We start from the raw sequence: 16,854 nt of genomic DNA, 5'->3' as shown, positions 1-16,854 counted from the left end.
CTTTACAAGCTTCGATTAATAATTACATAAATACTGTAAGAGAGAATTCGCGTGGACGATGAGTGATTCGGAAGGTACGAACGCTTACTGTTACACCTAGTTTCCTGTATGAGATTAAGAATTAATTTAAACGTGTACAATTAGTATTTATTCTAATATTTCTGTTGAAAGTTTGTCGATCGATCGGTAATTTCCCTAATTTCTCCTCATCCCCGAGACAGAACCTAAGCGTCTCTAAAACCGAAAACACGAAAACTTCCAAATCTGCGTATAATATCCATTCCTTTCCGCTATATAATAACATTTCAATTAAACCTTGTACCCTCGTCAGATCGCTGCGCGCACGCATCTAACGCGAGGCTCCTCTCTAGCGCGTTGGAGCTGGATCGTGCGTTGGAAGAGATCGACGAGTTCGCGAGATCGGAACCGGGAGAAGAAGCAGCAACGATAGATTAACGGCAAACGATAGAAACGGACTGCGAAGATTGGCGAAGAAGCGTGGAAGGAAAAACGAGGAGAGGAAGAATTAGGAGAGCGGCGCAAAACGCGACAAAGAGCAGAAAAAGACTATGAGACGAGAAGGGAACGACTGCACAGAATCTGAATAAGCGGTAGAAGAAAAAATGAAAAAGGGTAAAGAACACAAGGAAGGATAAAAAGGGACGGAAAGAAGAGGAGGAAGAGACTGTGAAGATATATGGAAGCAGGGAAAGGAAGAGGAAGAAGAAGAAGAGAAGCAAGAGGATGGAGAAGGAGAAGGTGCAGCCGTAAGGTGGGAGGAGAGAGAACGAGAGAAGGCCGCGGTAGTCTTTCTCGGTCGACTAGGTAAGATAAGGACGAGGCGGACAAACGGACTGACGAAGGTGGCCAAGGTAGGGGATATTCAGTCTCGCGGCCACGTGCTACACGAGCGCACGCCCCGAGCCGGCCGGTGGTCCAGCCACGACGTCCGTCCTCTTCTTCTTCGTCCCGTTTTGTCCCACGCTTCCTCCTTCTTCCCTCCTTCCATTCTTCTTTTCGTGCACCTCTCGACATCACCACCGTCCGTTTCTCGCTCTTCTCCGTCGTTTCCATCTTATTCTCCTATATCTTTTTCCTATCTTTTTTTCAATCGCCTCCTTTCGATCGACCTTTTTCCACGTTTCCGTTGTGGCGGCTGCCTCCGTCGCTTCCGAGTGTCTCGCTTCGAATTCCGAGTAGACGCCGCTCGAGGTGCGCCTCGCGGCACCGGCTAATCGCGGCAACGCTCGAGCTACGAGCGCCTCGTCCACCATCTTCCAGAGTTACAATTTCGTTCGTCCATTAGTCTTCGTTACTTGGCTCGGCAGATCGGAGAATTTATCGTTTGGAGGATTTATCGAGCCCACGAGAATTTTATTTAGTGACCGCGAGTGTGTATTCGATCCGGGATACCAAGTTTCATGGCAACCATAGGCATGGTTAACCAATCAAGAACAAAGCCTCGTGACAGGAGAATACCGCACCAGTGAAACTCCCTCCACTCGTTGTCCCGTTAGCCGATGGTACGTGTAACGAGCTCGTCCAAAATACCGTGAACCAGAGCTTGTCCACGCATTTGCCAGCGATTAGAACGAAAAAAATACGTCGTCCAGTATACATAGCAGATCGATATCGGCTGATCCGTAGTGATTGTGATCGCTTTATGACACGCTGTGCGCCGGCAGAAACGTCTGACCACGAAGGGAAGATTCTACTTGACACGCGAATGGAATCTTGACGTGCGTAAATTTAAAAACACATCGCAGTTTCTCCTGAGCTGAGTATGAATCAGTGAACTGTAAGAGTAGTGATGTCTTCTCTACGTTCAGCACAGTTTGTTTCTTCGAAATTAATCCTAAAATTCTTCGTTTTCATCTATTACATAGTGTTTCTTTATACCGTCCATACGCATCCACGGTCACACAGTTGCTTTACATCAAATTGTTGGTACGATGACAAAGCGTTGTTCCACGGAGTTTGTTTCTTCGAAAGATCAATTTTGGAATTCTTCGTTGTCACGTACCTTTAGCAGCGGTTCTCGGTATATTCTTGTTCCTAGCGATTCTACGAACAAGAGCAAGTTTCATCGTATTGGAATTTCGCTTTGCAAATTCGAAGAATCCGAACAGGATTAGGAGGAGATCGATTAAAAAATTTCAGGGCAATAGGGTTTTCTACGCGTCCAACGAGGTTTGTTTCCTTAAGAATCAGTTCCAGGATTCTTTGTCTTCGCCTATTTTCGACAAAATCTCGTTGCGTATCCATTTATCAATAAGATGATTCTATCGTATCAATGGTTAAATCGTATTCGTTAGAAGAGAAGAAAGGTACAGACACCATAACGTGAAAAATTTCGGTACGAAAATCTGTACCACGAATATCGATTTTTATTATTGCGATAACTTTTGCAGCAGTTCTTTATGCCGACTCGAATCGTCTTCTCGTCTTTGGTATTCCCTCTTGCAGAACCTAAAGCGTACGATATTTTCTCATTCTCTCGTTATAATATCAAAGACTAACGGTGACTTAAATGACCCTAACTTATTGCATCGACTCGAATATCGATCTGTGGGTCAGGAATCGTGGCGCGCGAGTTTAACGAGCCAGCTAGCCTCTGGCTAGTACGAAAAATCAATTCGGTCGTCTCTCTCTTTTTTTCTGTTTCTGTTGCTCGGTCGATTTGGCGGCGTCGACGATTAATTTGTCACGACGTCCGGGCATAACAATTTCAACTGTCTGCAGTCGGTACCATGATATCCGTGTGACGTGCCGCTCACAACCGGTTCATTAAAGTTGCAGCCGCTCGTCACTCATTGGCTGCCACGGGCTGGCAGTGATCGTGATGCTTGCGATAGAAAAAAAAAAAAAAAAAAGAAAGAAAAAATGAAGACGAACGAAGAGGACGAAACGAAAAAAAGAAGCGATAGAAAAAGATAAGAAACGTGATGGAGGAGTAGCAAAAAGAAGGACGAGGAGAGGAGAAAGAGACAGAGACGTGTATGGGCGATACTTTTGACGCGAGTGTTTCACCTTTCAATCATTATTATTACGAACACCGATGCCTCGAAGGATGGTCAGCCAGGGTGAAAAAAATTGACGCACAATTAGGATATTAATGATGCGTGACAGCCTGGGAAAGTCGAAAAAAACTGTGCGAGGCGTTCATCTGTAGTGAACGCACGCCGTTTGTGTCAGACGAAAGTACTCTACTCGCGTTAGAAACGTATTCTACGTTTGGTGAACGCTTTCTCAACCTTGGTTAGGTGGTCTTCGCGTATTATACTTATATATATATATATATAGGTATATTTGTCTGTCCATCGTCTGGCTGTTTTTGGATAAGATCATTTCTGTTTCGTTCGTGAGATATAGGTACGTTTCGTTTGTGGGATCGACGTTTGGTTTTTAAATCTTTCGAATTAGGTTTGTAGAATATCTGCTTGCCAGTCGTTGAGATACTGAGATTTTAATAAACGATAACGATTCGATGCAAATCGATTATCGTCAAAGTCGCGAATAATTTTTTAGAGAAAGTTGAATCATATTCATCATGATTAACATTCAATGTCCGTGACTTAAATACGTAATACGTATTACGTAATACGATTTTAATAATTTGTTTCAAGTATATAGATCTATTGAACTTTAACTAACTAGGACTGGTCGTTGTCAAAATCGCGAATAAATCCTACTATAAATTCTACCAGCTTACTTAAAACGTAAAAATATACCAAACTCGAGAATCTATCGTTAGAAAAGTATCGATATTAATTCGCGAATATGTTTCAGGAACGTATCGGGCGTTAATTTCTCTTTAAGTCGAATATATGTGATGTACTATGTAAAAATTCAAACTTTAACATTCGTCATAGTCGCTAAGAAGGCATCAAAATAATCTCAACTTTATATTTCTGCAAAAGAACTTGAAATCCGTGTTCTTTACGACGAACGTTCAGTGTCGGTGAGCTTGAGTAATCGGAATAGCTTCGCTGTCGACGGAGACCTGGTCGTTTTTAGTCCCTCTCGGACACGGATTGTGCGATGCTGCTAATCCAGCTTGCCAGGCGGTCTTCTAAAGAGTGACGCGATGTATTACGTTTGCATACACGCGGTAACGCTTGTGCGGGTAAAAGAGCGATTATTTCAAGGACTGCAAACTTGTTGCGCTCGTGGTAACGTTGCAAGAGCCTCTCTGTTCTTGCCCGATCCCGCGGGGAATCGTTCTCTGAAAAATATTCGTTGGCAAATCGTGCAACGTGGTTTGTGTTCGCTATTTTCTCACTTGCTCCTTGTCCCATCCTTTTATGATTCAATGCCTACGTACAATTCTGCGACAACGAGTTCTCAGTGGATGCCTCTTTCGTTAATTTGAATTACACGCTTGCTCGGATTACACGCGAATTTTCACGTTTGTTCAGCGACGTATGAAGTCACACGGACATTAATTAACCAAGGAATTCAGTTTGTTCATTATAGAGAAGCTGTTATGGTCTTTTACAGTTTATGTTCTTTTATATATTTATTTTTAACAGATCGCGTTCGGTGCGAAAAGTTTCTAAATACCGTTGAGACGACACAGCGCCGAGTATGAATGAAATTAAATGTTTCAAAGTTAATTTCGCATTCTGTTATCTTCTGTCTCCGTCTCATTTTTATAGATCGATAAAGATGAATTTTTGAGAAACTGAATGATTCTTAGCAAAGTATATGGATGAAGCTTTCCTTTCTCTTTCGCATATCTACCTTACCTATCGTTCTTCATTTCAATTTCTTTCGGCACGAGTTTCTCGTTTTGGTCGATATTGCGCTGTCAAAACTTTAATTACGCTTCGAGTTTCGATATCGATCGATACAACGTTAAAAAACGAGCGTTCGAACGATCTTTGAAGATCGAACAAGCAAATGCACCATTGGTAATGAACTTTGTCCGTGAAGGATCGTCAATTTCGCGCAACAATTTAACGATCGGATCAATTATCGTGCGGAAGGGATCGGCTGATTACAAGCCATTTGCCAAAGCCGTTGAACGTTGCACGATGGAGTCTCGTCGTTAAATTGAAATAATATTACAATTTCCTTTCCGCGAAGCGCGTTTCACGATCGTGGAAATTCATTTCATCGCGTTATATTTCCCAGCAGTAAACGAGAACGGTTAAGGCCCGTAGAAACGTTGGATTTATAGGAGTTGAGCAGAGGCGACGATACGCTCGATGTAAACCGGTCTTCCGCGGCGCGATACGGCCACCTTAATTAATTTGTCATTATTTAAGGAAGACGTCTCGCGATAAAATGCACCGGCATCGCCGCGTCGCGGTCCCCGTCGTGTCTACCCGTTACTTGGTTCGATCGGTTCGATATCGTGCAGAGACTATTTTCCGAATCGGCTAGAAGGTGGATAGAAAGAGGTGAGATAGAAAGAGAGAGAGAATGAAAACGGAACGTTTCTTCCCGGTCCATGCATCATTCGAATTTTCCTCGCGCTTCCTCGATCGAGTCGCGTCAATCGTCGATAGCTAGAAATCAATCTTCTAGCGGTTTCTTGGATATTTAATTTAAATTCTACGATGTTTCGGCGATGTAATGTATTTCTGGTATATATAGAAACAAGCTGTTTACAGGGAAATGAAGATCCCATTTCTAATTGAATCGTCGAATCCAAGCCGTTTCCGGCTATGAATTTTAGTACAATGGAATATTTGAATTGAAATATTACAAATCTTATTGTTTGTTAATGCGAGAGCAAGATTGAAACATAAACATTCAAAGACAATAATAAGACACTAATTTCAAACACCTAAAAGACTCATAAAAGGCTCGTTTACCGTAACATCTCTGCTCGAAGCTAATCACGATCTTTCGGCGCGAAAACGCGAAATTACATACATGTGTAAATTCTTGTACATGTCGTGTTGATTTCTACTTAAATTTATGTATCCGATAATAGGATTAGAATAGGATAGGTCGTAATAATAGCCTTCCGGGTGTTTTATAATGAAATATAAAAATATTTGTTGTCGATGTTAAAAAAAGTATCGCCATTGTCTGTAGAATATTTTTTTGACAAAAATACGTTTGCAAAGACTGTATTGGTTTCTGTTCGAACGGATTAAAAAAGAAATCTCGTTAATCGGAAGCACGGGCACGCTTACACTCGTCGCGGTTCACCAGGCGTACACGGGTTCGGTTCCCGCGCACGGATGAAATTAATACGTGGTCGGCGCCGTAATTAGCGCTTGTATTTATGCGTCTCTTGCGAGGCGGGCTCCGTTAACATGGTAATGGCGTTACACCGCTGTAAACACGACATGTTATCTCGACGAGATTCGCGCAAGAAATGGCGACCGCGAATGGTTTCGGCTTCGCCGGAAGCACGCCTCCTCCGTGCAATTCTATCTGCTTTCATTTTCAAAGGAATGAAGAATGCTTTACTCAGCCTTTTGGGGAATTTAATGAACATTCTCTGAATCATCGAGTTCCTCTTTGTCTTTTACTTTACGTGATTACTGTGAGAATTAAGAATAGGCAGAGTATTATCGAGATTCTCACTTTGCTGTTCCTTTATTTATTTCGTTTTATTTTTCATATATACATACAGTTTCTACTTTTTGGTGCGAGTCGAAATATTTTTTCCTCTTCGATAATTCTGAAGCTCAAATTCGTGAAAAAATGGAATGATATCGTCGGTTAATTGGATAACAGTAAAAATTTACGCACGTCAGTCTTCGAGTCAAGAGTATTAAGTAACCGTTGTGAAGTTAATTATCGTGTTTCCGATTGTACATTTTCTACGCCAAGCTCTTTGCTCTTCCAATTATTTCTGCCAGAAAGTTTCTGTTTCTGGCGATCTTCTCGATACAGGCTTTGTACTCGATAGGAAGTACGGAAAGGAAACGGAGCGGTGTAACGTGTCAGTTAAAACCATCAGAATCGACAAATATTACCTATCGTTTTACAAAAATAGAAAATACATATATCTAAAGTATTCATAATCCATTCAACACATATAATTAAGCAGCGTGTAAGCCAAGTGTTCAGTTAAATCACGAAATATCACGTTCCATATTTATAATTACAGTAGAGGCTATCGAATCGACCCAAGAAATCACGTTTCTTTCCACGTACCAGCCACAAACATCAAATCACACTACAAAATTAACCTGGAACGAAAGAAAGAATTTGAAAGAATCTCTCGAACGATAATAAACGGGAAAGCGGAGGGAAGGTGGCAGAGGTCCCGGTGGTCCCGGGTTTGCCGGGAGAGATCGTGAGAATCCGCGGTGGCCCAGGAAATTTTCAACGGCGTCGGCACTTGTAAGACACGCACGAAAATGTTGGGTCGCGACATCGAACACGGAACAGACGGCTCGAGGGACCGGCGTGAACGGTTTGCATCGAGAGATTAAAGAACATCGAATGGACGTGGGCGATTTGTCGAGCTCGGCAGGATTGGCTGGGAGCGGATCCATCCCTGTAGCAACGGGTGTTGGTGTCATTACAAGTACGACATCCGCCACCGCGGGGTGGTGGACGCCTACGTCGACGATCGCCACGGCAGCGGCCAACACCGACGTGGTGAGTTTTATCTTTTTCACTTATTCCTTTCCAGATATTTCTTTCTTCGACTCGCGTCTTCCTCTCGTTTTCTGTATGCAAATTAGTCGGGAAAATGATACCATATGAAATGGCATGATACAGTGGATAAGAGTATTGGTATAGAACAGTTTTGTTTCTAAATGCTTTCGTAATTCACTAGGTATATCATTTTTTATAAAATGTAACTTCCAAGTCTAAAGATTAAATATATCGTAATTTATTATCAAGGAGGAACTGGACATTAAAATTAAATGACGAAAGATACCTAATAAATTACCTTTATTGTAAATTGGTACGGGAATTGATTCTGCTTCTGTTTCGTTCTGTCGATGTGAAGCAAACAGGACAATGATTCTGTAGAATCGATATGAGAACCAGTTATAATAGAAGCAATGATCGGAACAGACAGCGTATCGGAGATTGCAGTTCATTTGTATCAATTAAAATTGTTATTTTCTATTATCCGAACGATTCATAAAATTTTTCAGCTTACGTAATTGCACGAATGATTTAATATAGGAGATATTTCGAATTTCTCGATCGTGGTGCGTGAGTGAAAATGATCGGAGATAGTGAATCTTCAATAAGATACAAACATGGAGTTACAAAAGATGATCGGAGCTCAACTATGAAGACAAGCAATATCTATTAAACGATCAATTTCAGTTTCTTACGTTTACTACGTTTTGCTAAAGGCAGTAAGTATATTACTGACTCTTTTAGTAGAGTATTATATTTTACTGCCTTTTCGCAATGAATGAAGATGTAAAATGTTCGCAACTATTCAAAGACACAAAGGAACTCATCTTACACTTTTTTACAATTACTGTCTTTCCACAGTTCGACATGCCCATTTTATCTCTAATAGTTTGATTTACAGTCACATAACGTCATTCAATTATAAAGGGAAAACCTATCCAGCATTTCAAAACCTCGCTGCTTCCATACTTTTTTTTACAACGGCGTCTTTGTTCTCCTTACAACTTTTCTACGATTCTGCTACATAAAATAATCTCGATTTCCTTAGAATTTTCTCATTCCGCTATACTCCTATTTTACAATTTTCCTGCATAGAGGACATAAATCGCCTCTCATATAAATATTTGCGATAATATTTTATAAATCTCGAGGGATTACATTTTTCCGAAAAGTCGTGAATATTCGCGCAAATTAATGTCGTTTATCGGACGATTATAATTTTTATTCTTACAGATAAAGAAAAACGAAGTTTAATTTTTTAGATATATCTAATTAACTTTGACCAAGTAATAAAATTTATATCTTGTATCGCATTTGTATTCGCTTTTCGAGTCGTCGCCAATGCCTGCATGAGAAAGTAACGCAGCTTGGTTGCAACGATTAAAATAACACCCTCGCAATTTTCTCATTCCATCGACATTCCTACTTCGCAATAAAATTCTTCAACGTGAAATAATCTTAATTTTCGCACAATTCTCTGGTCTCGAAGATCATCTACGTCATCTCCGTCATTCACGTCATCTTCAACCCTTCCAGCAACAATTACCCAATAAAAATCCCGGGTAATTACGCTTCGTGGCCTCCCAATCCCAGTGCTTGACTCCAGGATAAAAAGGCTGAGGAGGATAAAGGCACCGTTGTTCCGACAGGCCTACATTTCCCAGCAGCGCCTTTTGCTGCTGTGGGCCTTTTGAAAAAAAGTGGCGTGAAGCGTGCGTGCGCGCCACGGCGTAAAGGCGAATCATCAGCCGTGTAACGCGGGGAAAAATATCCCCGGTTAGCACGCTACTTTCATTTCTTCCTCGAGTGTCATTCGTCATCGGCATTACCTTCGCGCCGTTACTTAATGAGACGTCCCCGTGTAGGATGCGGGTGTGCGATTAAGCGGTCGAACCAAGAGAGGTCGAAATATCATGGCGGTCGAGAGACATCTGGTAGAATGCGTTAGCCTATGGTTACAACGGTGGATACGTGTTTCGACGAACACCAGTGCGCGTTGAATCGCCTAAGATTCATCACCGTAATTTAATCTGGAATTTTACACAGAATAAACAAATTTGTTGTCGATCTATTGATCGCTAATTCTTGATATAATAACGAAAGGATTGAAAAAGGACCGTGTATAACGTTTGACAGAATGAATGACTTTTAGAAAGACACATACAGAGTATGTCAAAAAGTTGGTGCCAAACTCGAGCAACGCGTGGTACCGATTAGGACAAACCAAGGAAGTTTCGATAAACATGGATCTAAATAACCTTAGTTTCAGAGTTACAATTCCCTCTTTTGTAATTCGGATCTAATTTTTTGGTTCTTGTAACACTCAAGTGCTACTTTCTGTAACTTAGTTGTAATTACATTTTAAAGTTCGAAAACATCGAGAACATACCGTACATTAACATCCCCTCGTTTAACTATTCCAGTTACTAGAATATACCATATCTGTGGACCATAGGCTTTGCGAGACGTCTCATAACAGGGTAATTCTACTTGAAAAAACTACGTGTAGTAACTGGAATAGTTAAGCGCCGTGGAATGAACAACGGAAAGGATGGTGAAGATGGGGGGACTAGTGGCAACGCTAGAGTCCATCGAGAGGACACGAAGAACATTATTTAGTTCCGTTGGAGTGTACCGCGCGACTGCAGGGATTAGAAGCAAGGTGACACAGCCGCGTCATCTGTTGGATGTTTAACCTTTTTTACCTGGGCTCGGGCTATGCGCCTTAGCCGGCCGTTCCCACAAGAAGCCATCAGCCGCCGACTCACCCAGATACGCGGACTCGCTGAAACGGGAAATCATTTTTGATACGCGCCACGGTACGAACGTTCATCCTTTGGCGCGACGGAAGATCGTCAGAGGAGAATTTCGTTGATTCGGTGGGAATCAATGGCGTCGAGGTTTCTTTTTCTTTGGGTTTATAATTGGCTGTATATAAGATGGCATAGGGTGCATGATACATATCAGTATTGTACTAGTTGTATTCCCCGTATCAGGACATAATTATGAGTAACAGAGTATAAGATAATTGAATGGATGATATCAGCATCGTTATATAATTGTCTTAAGCATGACGAAGATGATCTCTATTTAATGAGAGTTTTAATTTGACAAATAAAAAAAAGATATAAAGTAACACTGCTAGAGTAAGTCTGATACTTACGATCAGAGGATGAGAGTGACCTTATATGCTTGATCAAAGATCGTTGAATTAATAAGACACGATTAAAAATTGTTTGCTAAAAGATAGTGGGAAAACAGATCCAACAATTCTTAAAAGATGGCATAACATTATCGTGTCACTTGTGTTTCCCTTCATTAACCAAACACTGATCGTTTTTACAGTCCAAGTATCTTCCCATCAAACTTACCATATGACACTTCGACAACCATTTGTGATTTTCCATGCAAAGACGATCGACGCTATTATCTTAGCCTTTAAAGCTCTCCGACTCTTGGTTTGCTCTTTCACGAAGAAAACGCGAGGATCGTAAACAACACGTCAGTTTCTCTCATCATCGAATCCTCTAATTACTTTTTTTAATCCTTGTTCGCTGTCGATCATCTCGTCCAGCTCGTCAAGACACCTTTTCACGCGTAACCGATTACCACATTACATTCCACGCTCGAACTATCACGGACACGCAGTGTCTAAGCAAAAGATGGATCAAATTCTTTCGAGTAGAACGTCAAACGAGGCTTCTCCTCCGAATCGTCTCGATCTCACGCGAGATACCACCGTGTAACGGATACGTATACCAGCGTATCGATTAAAACGCGAAGAAAAATCGAATTCTAAAAATATTTCGAAACATCCATCGTGGACCTTTGATCCCCGCTATTCCGAGAGATTCTCGATTCTCTTGAAAGTACGTATGCGAGCTGATGTAATGTTATTTCGACGTACGCTCCCTTTACACGGACGATTGCCTTTTCCTTACGAAATCGCAAACTGGTATCGATACACCCTTCGTTGCGATACGGGAATCGAGTCTAGCACGATTCTTCCGCGCGTTCTCTTTCACGTACGAATTTATTTTTGTTACTGCTTGTTTACATCAGATGATCGTCGTATATTATCTTTTTCGTGACTTTATTAAAGGCATTTTTCACGTATCCATAACGTACGTCGACATTGTAACATCAACTTAAATAAAAAAAACTCTCGATGAAATTGATCTGTATATCTCGTATAAAGATTTACAAAGTGGAAGTAAATTCTGTACGCAGACATTTCAAATATTTTCAATAAAAATTCGATACACCCTCCCATTGAAGCATTGTACGAAACAACATGGTTATTTACGAATCGTATGCACGTTCTCCCGTCCACGTACGATTTTACCTTTCCCGTGTCGGTCATCCTTTCTCGCTGGATCGTCGCGACCGAACCTCTGCGTTCTACACGATGCAGTCCGTAATGACTGGCTAACTAGGTTTTAATAGGAACATGGTCTCGCAACCGAATCCCCGGTTCTTCTTGCAACCTCCGGGGAGAAGGCAAGAAAAGGTCCCCTTTTTATCGTGACTACGTCTCTTTTCGAACATGCACACACACACACATACACACACATGGACACATCTCTTTCTCCATCTCTGTACATATTTCAACGATTCTCAACTCTTATGAACAAGTTGCTTGGTGATTGGCGGCCAATCAAATAACGTTACGATCGATTCGTACGGAATCGCCATGCCGCGAATCGATCCCATCATTCATGTATCCTTTTCTCGGTCGTGCGATAAATCACGCGCGAATCATCCAAGACTTTTCTCAAAGATACACGGCATTCGGTACACGCGTTTCTATCTTAAATCGGTGTACGGTGTAGTCAAAGGTTTAGTTGAAACAGTTGGACGCGAAAACGTCACGGGATACTCGAATGTCCTATCGACTAGGAGCTGATCGAACATCGAAATGATAAATCCCAACGTCGCTAAACGGTGTCCCGCGATCGTCACTGAAATAAATAGCGTTAGCAGCAGGAGCACCGTCGATGGATATCGCCGATGCTTTCTTATCTGGTATCGTTTGCCTGTGTCCAAGAAATTACTATTCTTTTATCGTTCATTTTTCTTTGCTTTTTTTCTCATCTTCATCGTTCGTTTCTTTCTCTTCGTCTTTCTCTTCTTCGTCTACATCGTGGCGGAGATCGTCGTGAGACGAGCAAGAAACGCTTCCATGATTGGCACATATTGCGCGTGCTTGCAGCATGATCACCGCTGCATTCTAAGCGTCTTCGGTTTCTTAGCCGAAGCGTAACCACATGTCGCATCTTTTTGTTGCAGATGAATCAGCTCTGCAGGGTCTGCGGAGAGCCGGCCGCGGGTTTTCACTTCGGGGCCTTCACGTGCGAAGGTTGCAAGGTCAGTATCCACGAACCCCTTTGCTCTCTTTAGATCATCAGACCGACGGAAAAATTTCAATGGCCGTTTATATTCTCGCATCTTTCGCTCCTACTCTTCGTCTTTCTCCTACCCATTTTTTCTTTATCTCTTTTCTTCCTCAAGGTATATGTGTGTGTATATATATATACACATATATATGTACATATTTCGAACACACATTCGAATGCAAATAAAATTGTAGCCTTAAGCGTGCAGACGCGTGCATCATCCTCACGTTACAATTACCGGGCACTGTACCGACCGTGTTGACCCACGGGTCTTCGGTTTCATGTTTCTCGTGGAAAGTTCGAATTCGTGTTTTCGTAACCAAATTGATCGATTGTGTATAAAACGTGTAATTTCTTTGCGGTGATTTCTTTACACGTACTGGTCGTTTCTGGAAAGAATGCAGATCTGTTTGGGTTGTAATAGAGCCATCTTTTATCGACATAAACTTAAAAATAGGGCACGCGTTTTTCTCTCGTCGATCAAAATAATTCTATCTACGAATCTCGTTAGTTATATTTTCAGTTACGAACAGCATTGTTTTATTTTATTACGTTTATTTGGATAGAAAATTACTCGTAGATACGATGTAAACGAGCGATTTTTCCTCGTGCGTTATTATTGAACAGCAAGCAATGTATAAAATCGTCAGACGTGTTACAATCGTGTATGCACATATGTACAGTGGCTCGAAAGTCTTAGACATCTTCTACTTTTAACTTCATCTAAAATTTTACTATTTGTTACAGATTATGAGCTTTAAATTGCGCGCGTGCCTCAACAAAATCATTGATATGGCAATAGCATGTACTTCCGTTAGTAGAGATAATCGTCAAATTCTTAGTGTCTTCATTATGGACGTAATTTTTTAATTTTGTAGCTAGTAAAATAACTGTTTTAAAACTTTCGAGCAGAGGTTTTATACAAATACGCTGGATCGCAAGCTCGTCTATTTCTCCATATAAACCAGCAGATTGCTAAAACGCACGCGATCACGCTCGTCTGTATCGTGTCTTAATATAATCGATAATTTTCCTTCTCTTTAATTTTTGCAAGGGCTTCCATCGACTTTAATTGAAATTATTAACTCCATTCATTTAACAAACCCGCGTCGAACGTTTCTCTTCTCCACAGTCGTTCTTCGGGCGCACCTACAACAACCTGGGCAGCATCTCCGAATGCAAGAACGGTGGTGTGTGCGTGATCAACAAGAAGAATCGCACTGCGTGCAAAGCTTGCCGGTTGAGGAAGTGTCTGATGGTGGGTATGTCGAAGTCGGGCTCCCGCTACGGACGTCGCTCCAACTGGTTCAAAATCCACTGCCTCCTCCAGGAACAGTCGCACCAGGCTCAAACGCGTCTCATCAAAGACCCAAAGTCCGCGTACGAGAAGGCGTTCGGCTCGTTGGACGTGGCGAACAATAACAACAATATTAACGAGAATCCTGGTACAACGAGTGCCACTAGTGTCGTGGGTATCGTCACGACGACAACCACCACCGCGAATAGTTACCATCACCACCATCATCAGCACCATCAGGACAGGTTTCCAAAAAGAGACGACCTGAGGCCACAGGATATTCCTGCTCAATTAAGGACACCAGATATTCCAGCAAGAGCCAGCCAGGATCCTCTATTGAGGCCGATGGACCTGGTCAGGGCACCTCACGAATTACTCAGGCCGGAAGTGTCCAGGTTTCCCATGTGGAGAGGACCGCCGTTCTTTCATCCAGCTCTGACACACATGCAGCTATTAAACACGCCATTTTTCCCGTTTCAACAACGATTCATAGTCCCCTATGTGAACCAGGTTGGCACACCACAAATGGTAGCTAGCCTAACGAGTTCTTCGAGCGATAGCGTGAGTCCTAGGTCGACACCGTCGCCTAAAAGGGACGATGACAATCGAAGTGCCCGTGACGAGTGCAGAGAAGTGGACGGAGGTTGTCAAAGGAGTCAAATAGAAGCATACGATAAGAGTCTAGCGTTTCTGCGTTCTTTGGGTCCAGAGCAGGAAGAACCGATCGACTTGAGTATGAAGGCTGGCAAGATGGACGGGCAAGAGGTGGATGCGACTGGTAGCACGGAAGAGGAAAGGTCGACGGACAGCGAGGACAACGAGCTGCTACAGGACACGGGGCCGCCCCTCGATCTCACTAGAAAGACGTGACCCTGCTCGACCAGCTCGCGGACAGCTTTCGATAGGAACTGGACTGGTTGGTGTTGAATCGTCGCTCGAAGGCGTTGCTCGGAGAGCTGCCAGCCTCTTTCGCGCACAGAGACTCATATTGTTGTCCTTTCGCGGGGATGAGGAGATGACTTACGACGTTTGTTGGAGATCTTGGGCAGAGTAAAGATCTTGTGGCGAACGTGGAAGGAAAACGCTTTTCGTCGAATAGGGACGAGACGAAACGAAGATGGAGAAGGCGTCGAAGGACTGGTAAAAAATTAGAGAATCGAGTGAAATAATACGAAAATAGTGGCGTGGATGTAAAGGAAAGAATCATCTGGTATGAGAAACTACAAGAAGATGCAAGGGTGAAATAATGGATGGTCAGCGACAGTAGGAAAAGTACGGAAGAGCGGACGTCACCAGCCTTACATTGCACGAATAACTTTACGATCAGCGATCGGGTCGACGTAAAATTGCTCAAGCCCTCGGTATTAGCCGACAGACATACACGGTCTCTTTGGTCGGCTACAGCTTCGCCAGGTGTTCGTTGACGAAGTAGCCGAAGATCGGCTCGATACATCCTTACAACGAGACAGACGATTGTGCCTTAACCGGTGCCTTTCAGCTCTCATACATGTTCGAGTGCACGAGAGGGAGAATATATATATATATATGTGCGTGCGTGTGTGTGTTTGTGTGTGTGTGAGAGAGAGAGTGCCAGTAAAAACCACGTGATAGTTTAACGTTAAATAATAACCGCGCTAACGTACGCGTGTAACGAGTTCGTACGCAGGTACGGACACATGTATGTATTATATATTATGCCTGTGCGTGTGGTGCGTTAGATATTTTTGTTCTTTCGTGTAAACGCGTTTGGAGAACCGCGAAGTAAGCGAGAGTGTTCGAGAGACGCACGAAATCTCCGTTTCTATCTCTCGACGCTCGGGAATGGCCAGTGTTTCGTTAAGCCGCATCGAGATTTCTTTTATTTATGTCGAGCCTTATTTAACGCGATTTTAATTACTTGTTAGTCTGTCAGTCTCACGAATATGTCGGTGCGCACGTCTTTTCTTCTGGAATGTCAAACACAACGGTCTTTGTTTTAATTTTCACGTTAGAAGATCGTAACTTGTTATGGAGACTACAATGTGAATTGCAGATGTCGATGAAAAATAAAAAGTCACGCAGCTAAAGAAAGGAATGGGTGATGAGGATTAGACGATAGGCGTACAAACACTCGGTAGTGTTCGACGAAAAAATACGAAGTAAAATAAAGAATATTGTATAACCAATACGTAGCGCCTTGATCGTCGTTCATTAAATATCTCCTCGTTTCCCTTACGCGACCGTTCGTAATCGCGTACTTATATATACCTCGAACTCGAGATGGTATTCGATTACTTTCGTCTCGCGCGTCTCCTGCATTCCGAACCGTCGCGTCGCCACGAAAACGCGCACGGACGGATTTGCTTGGAGCGTACGCGCGCCCAGTCGCTGCGCACTTTATCGCACCGAGTTATTTATTTAGTAATAAATTTGTACGCGCGCTGATGTACTACGAGAAACATGTTTTCTCGGATAATTCCGTTCTAACGCGCGAAACGCCTCGCGAGGACAGCTTCTCTCGCGATTCCCCTCGTCTGAGGACGTCGCGCGGATGCAAGATGATAAACGCACATTAAAAACGCTTGGTAATAAACACACTTGGTATATATC

At 42.5% G+C, this 16,854-nt stretch overlaps 1 protein-coding gene across 1 annotated transcript; it reads left to right on the top strand.

Annotated features, from left to right (window-relative positions):
- Window positions 1–853: 853 nt before the first annotated feature.
- LOC132908663 (nuclear hormone receptor family member nhr-25-like) lies at window positions 854–16,430 on the top strand. Its single transcript, XM_060962874.1, has 4 exons — window positions 854–1,523; window positions 7,076–7,572; window positions 12,862–12,939; window positions 14,101–16,430. Exons 2-4 carry the CDS (start codon window positions 7,414–7,416, stop codon window positions 15,133–15,135), a joined length of 1,272 nt encoding a protein of 423 aa, XP_060818857.1. The 5' UTR covers window positions 854–1,523; window positions 7,076–7,413; the 3' UTR covers window positions 15,136–16,430.
- Window positions 16,431–16,854: the final 424 nt, after the last annotated feature.

This window comes from Bombus pascuorum, chromosome 7 (assembly GCF_905332965.1).
Source record: "Bombus pascuorum chromosome 7, iyBomPasc1.1, whole genome shotgun sequence".
Taxonomy (NCBI): domain Eukaryota; kingdom Metazoa; phylum Arthropoda; class Insecta; order Hymenoptera; family Apidae; genus Bombus; species Bombus pascuorum.
The sequence above is the reverse complement of the archived record's forward strand: the minus strand, read 5'-3'. Positions and strand labels throughout refer to the sequence as shown.

Excerpts from the sequence above, each read along its gene's own strand:
- LOC132908663 (XM_060962874.1), top strand. The coding sequence starts at position 7,414 with ATGGACGTGGGCGATTTGTCGAGCTCGGCAGGATTGGCTGGGAGCGGA. Across the intron at positions 7,573-12,861 it reads CAGCGGCCAACACCGACGTG|ATGAATCAGCTCTGCAGGGT; the intron begins GTGAGTTTTATC and ends TTTTTGTTGCAG. Across the intron at positions 12,940-14,100 it reads TCACGTGCGAAGGTTGCAAG|TCGTTCTTCGGGCGCACCTA; the intron begins GTCAGTATCCAC and ends TCTTCTCCACAG.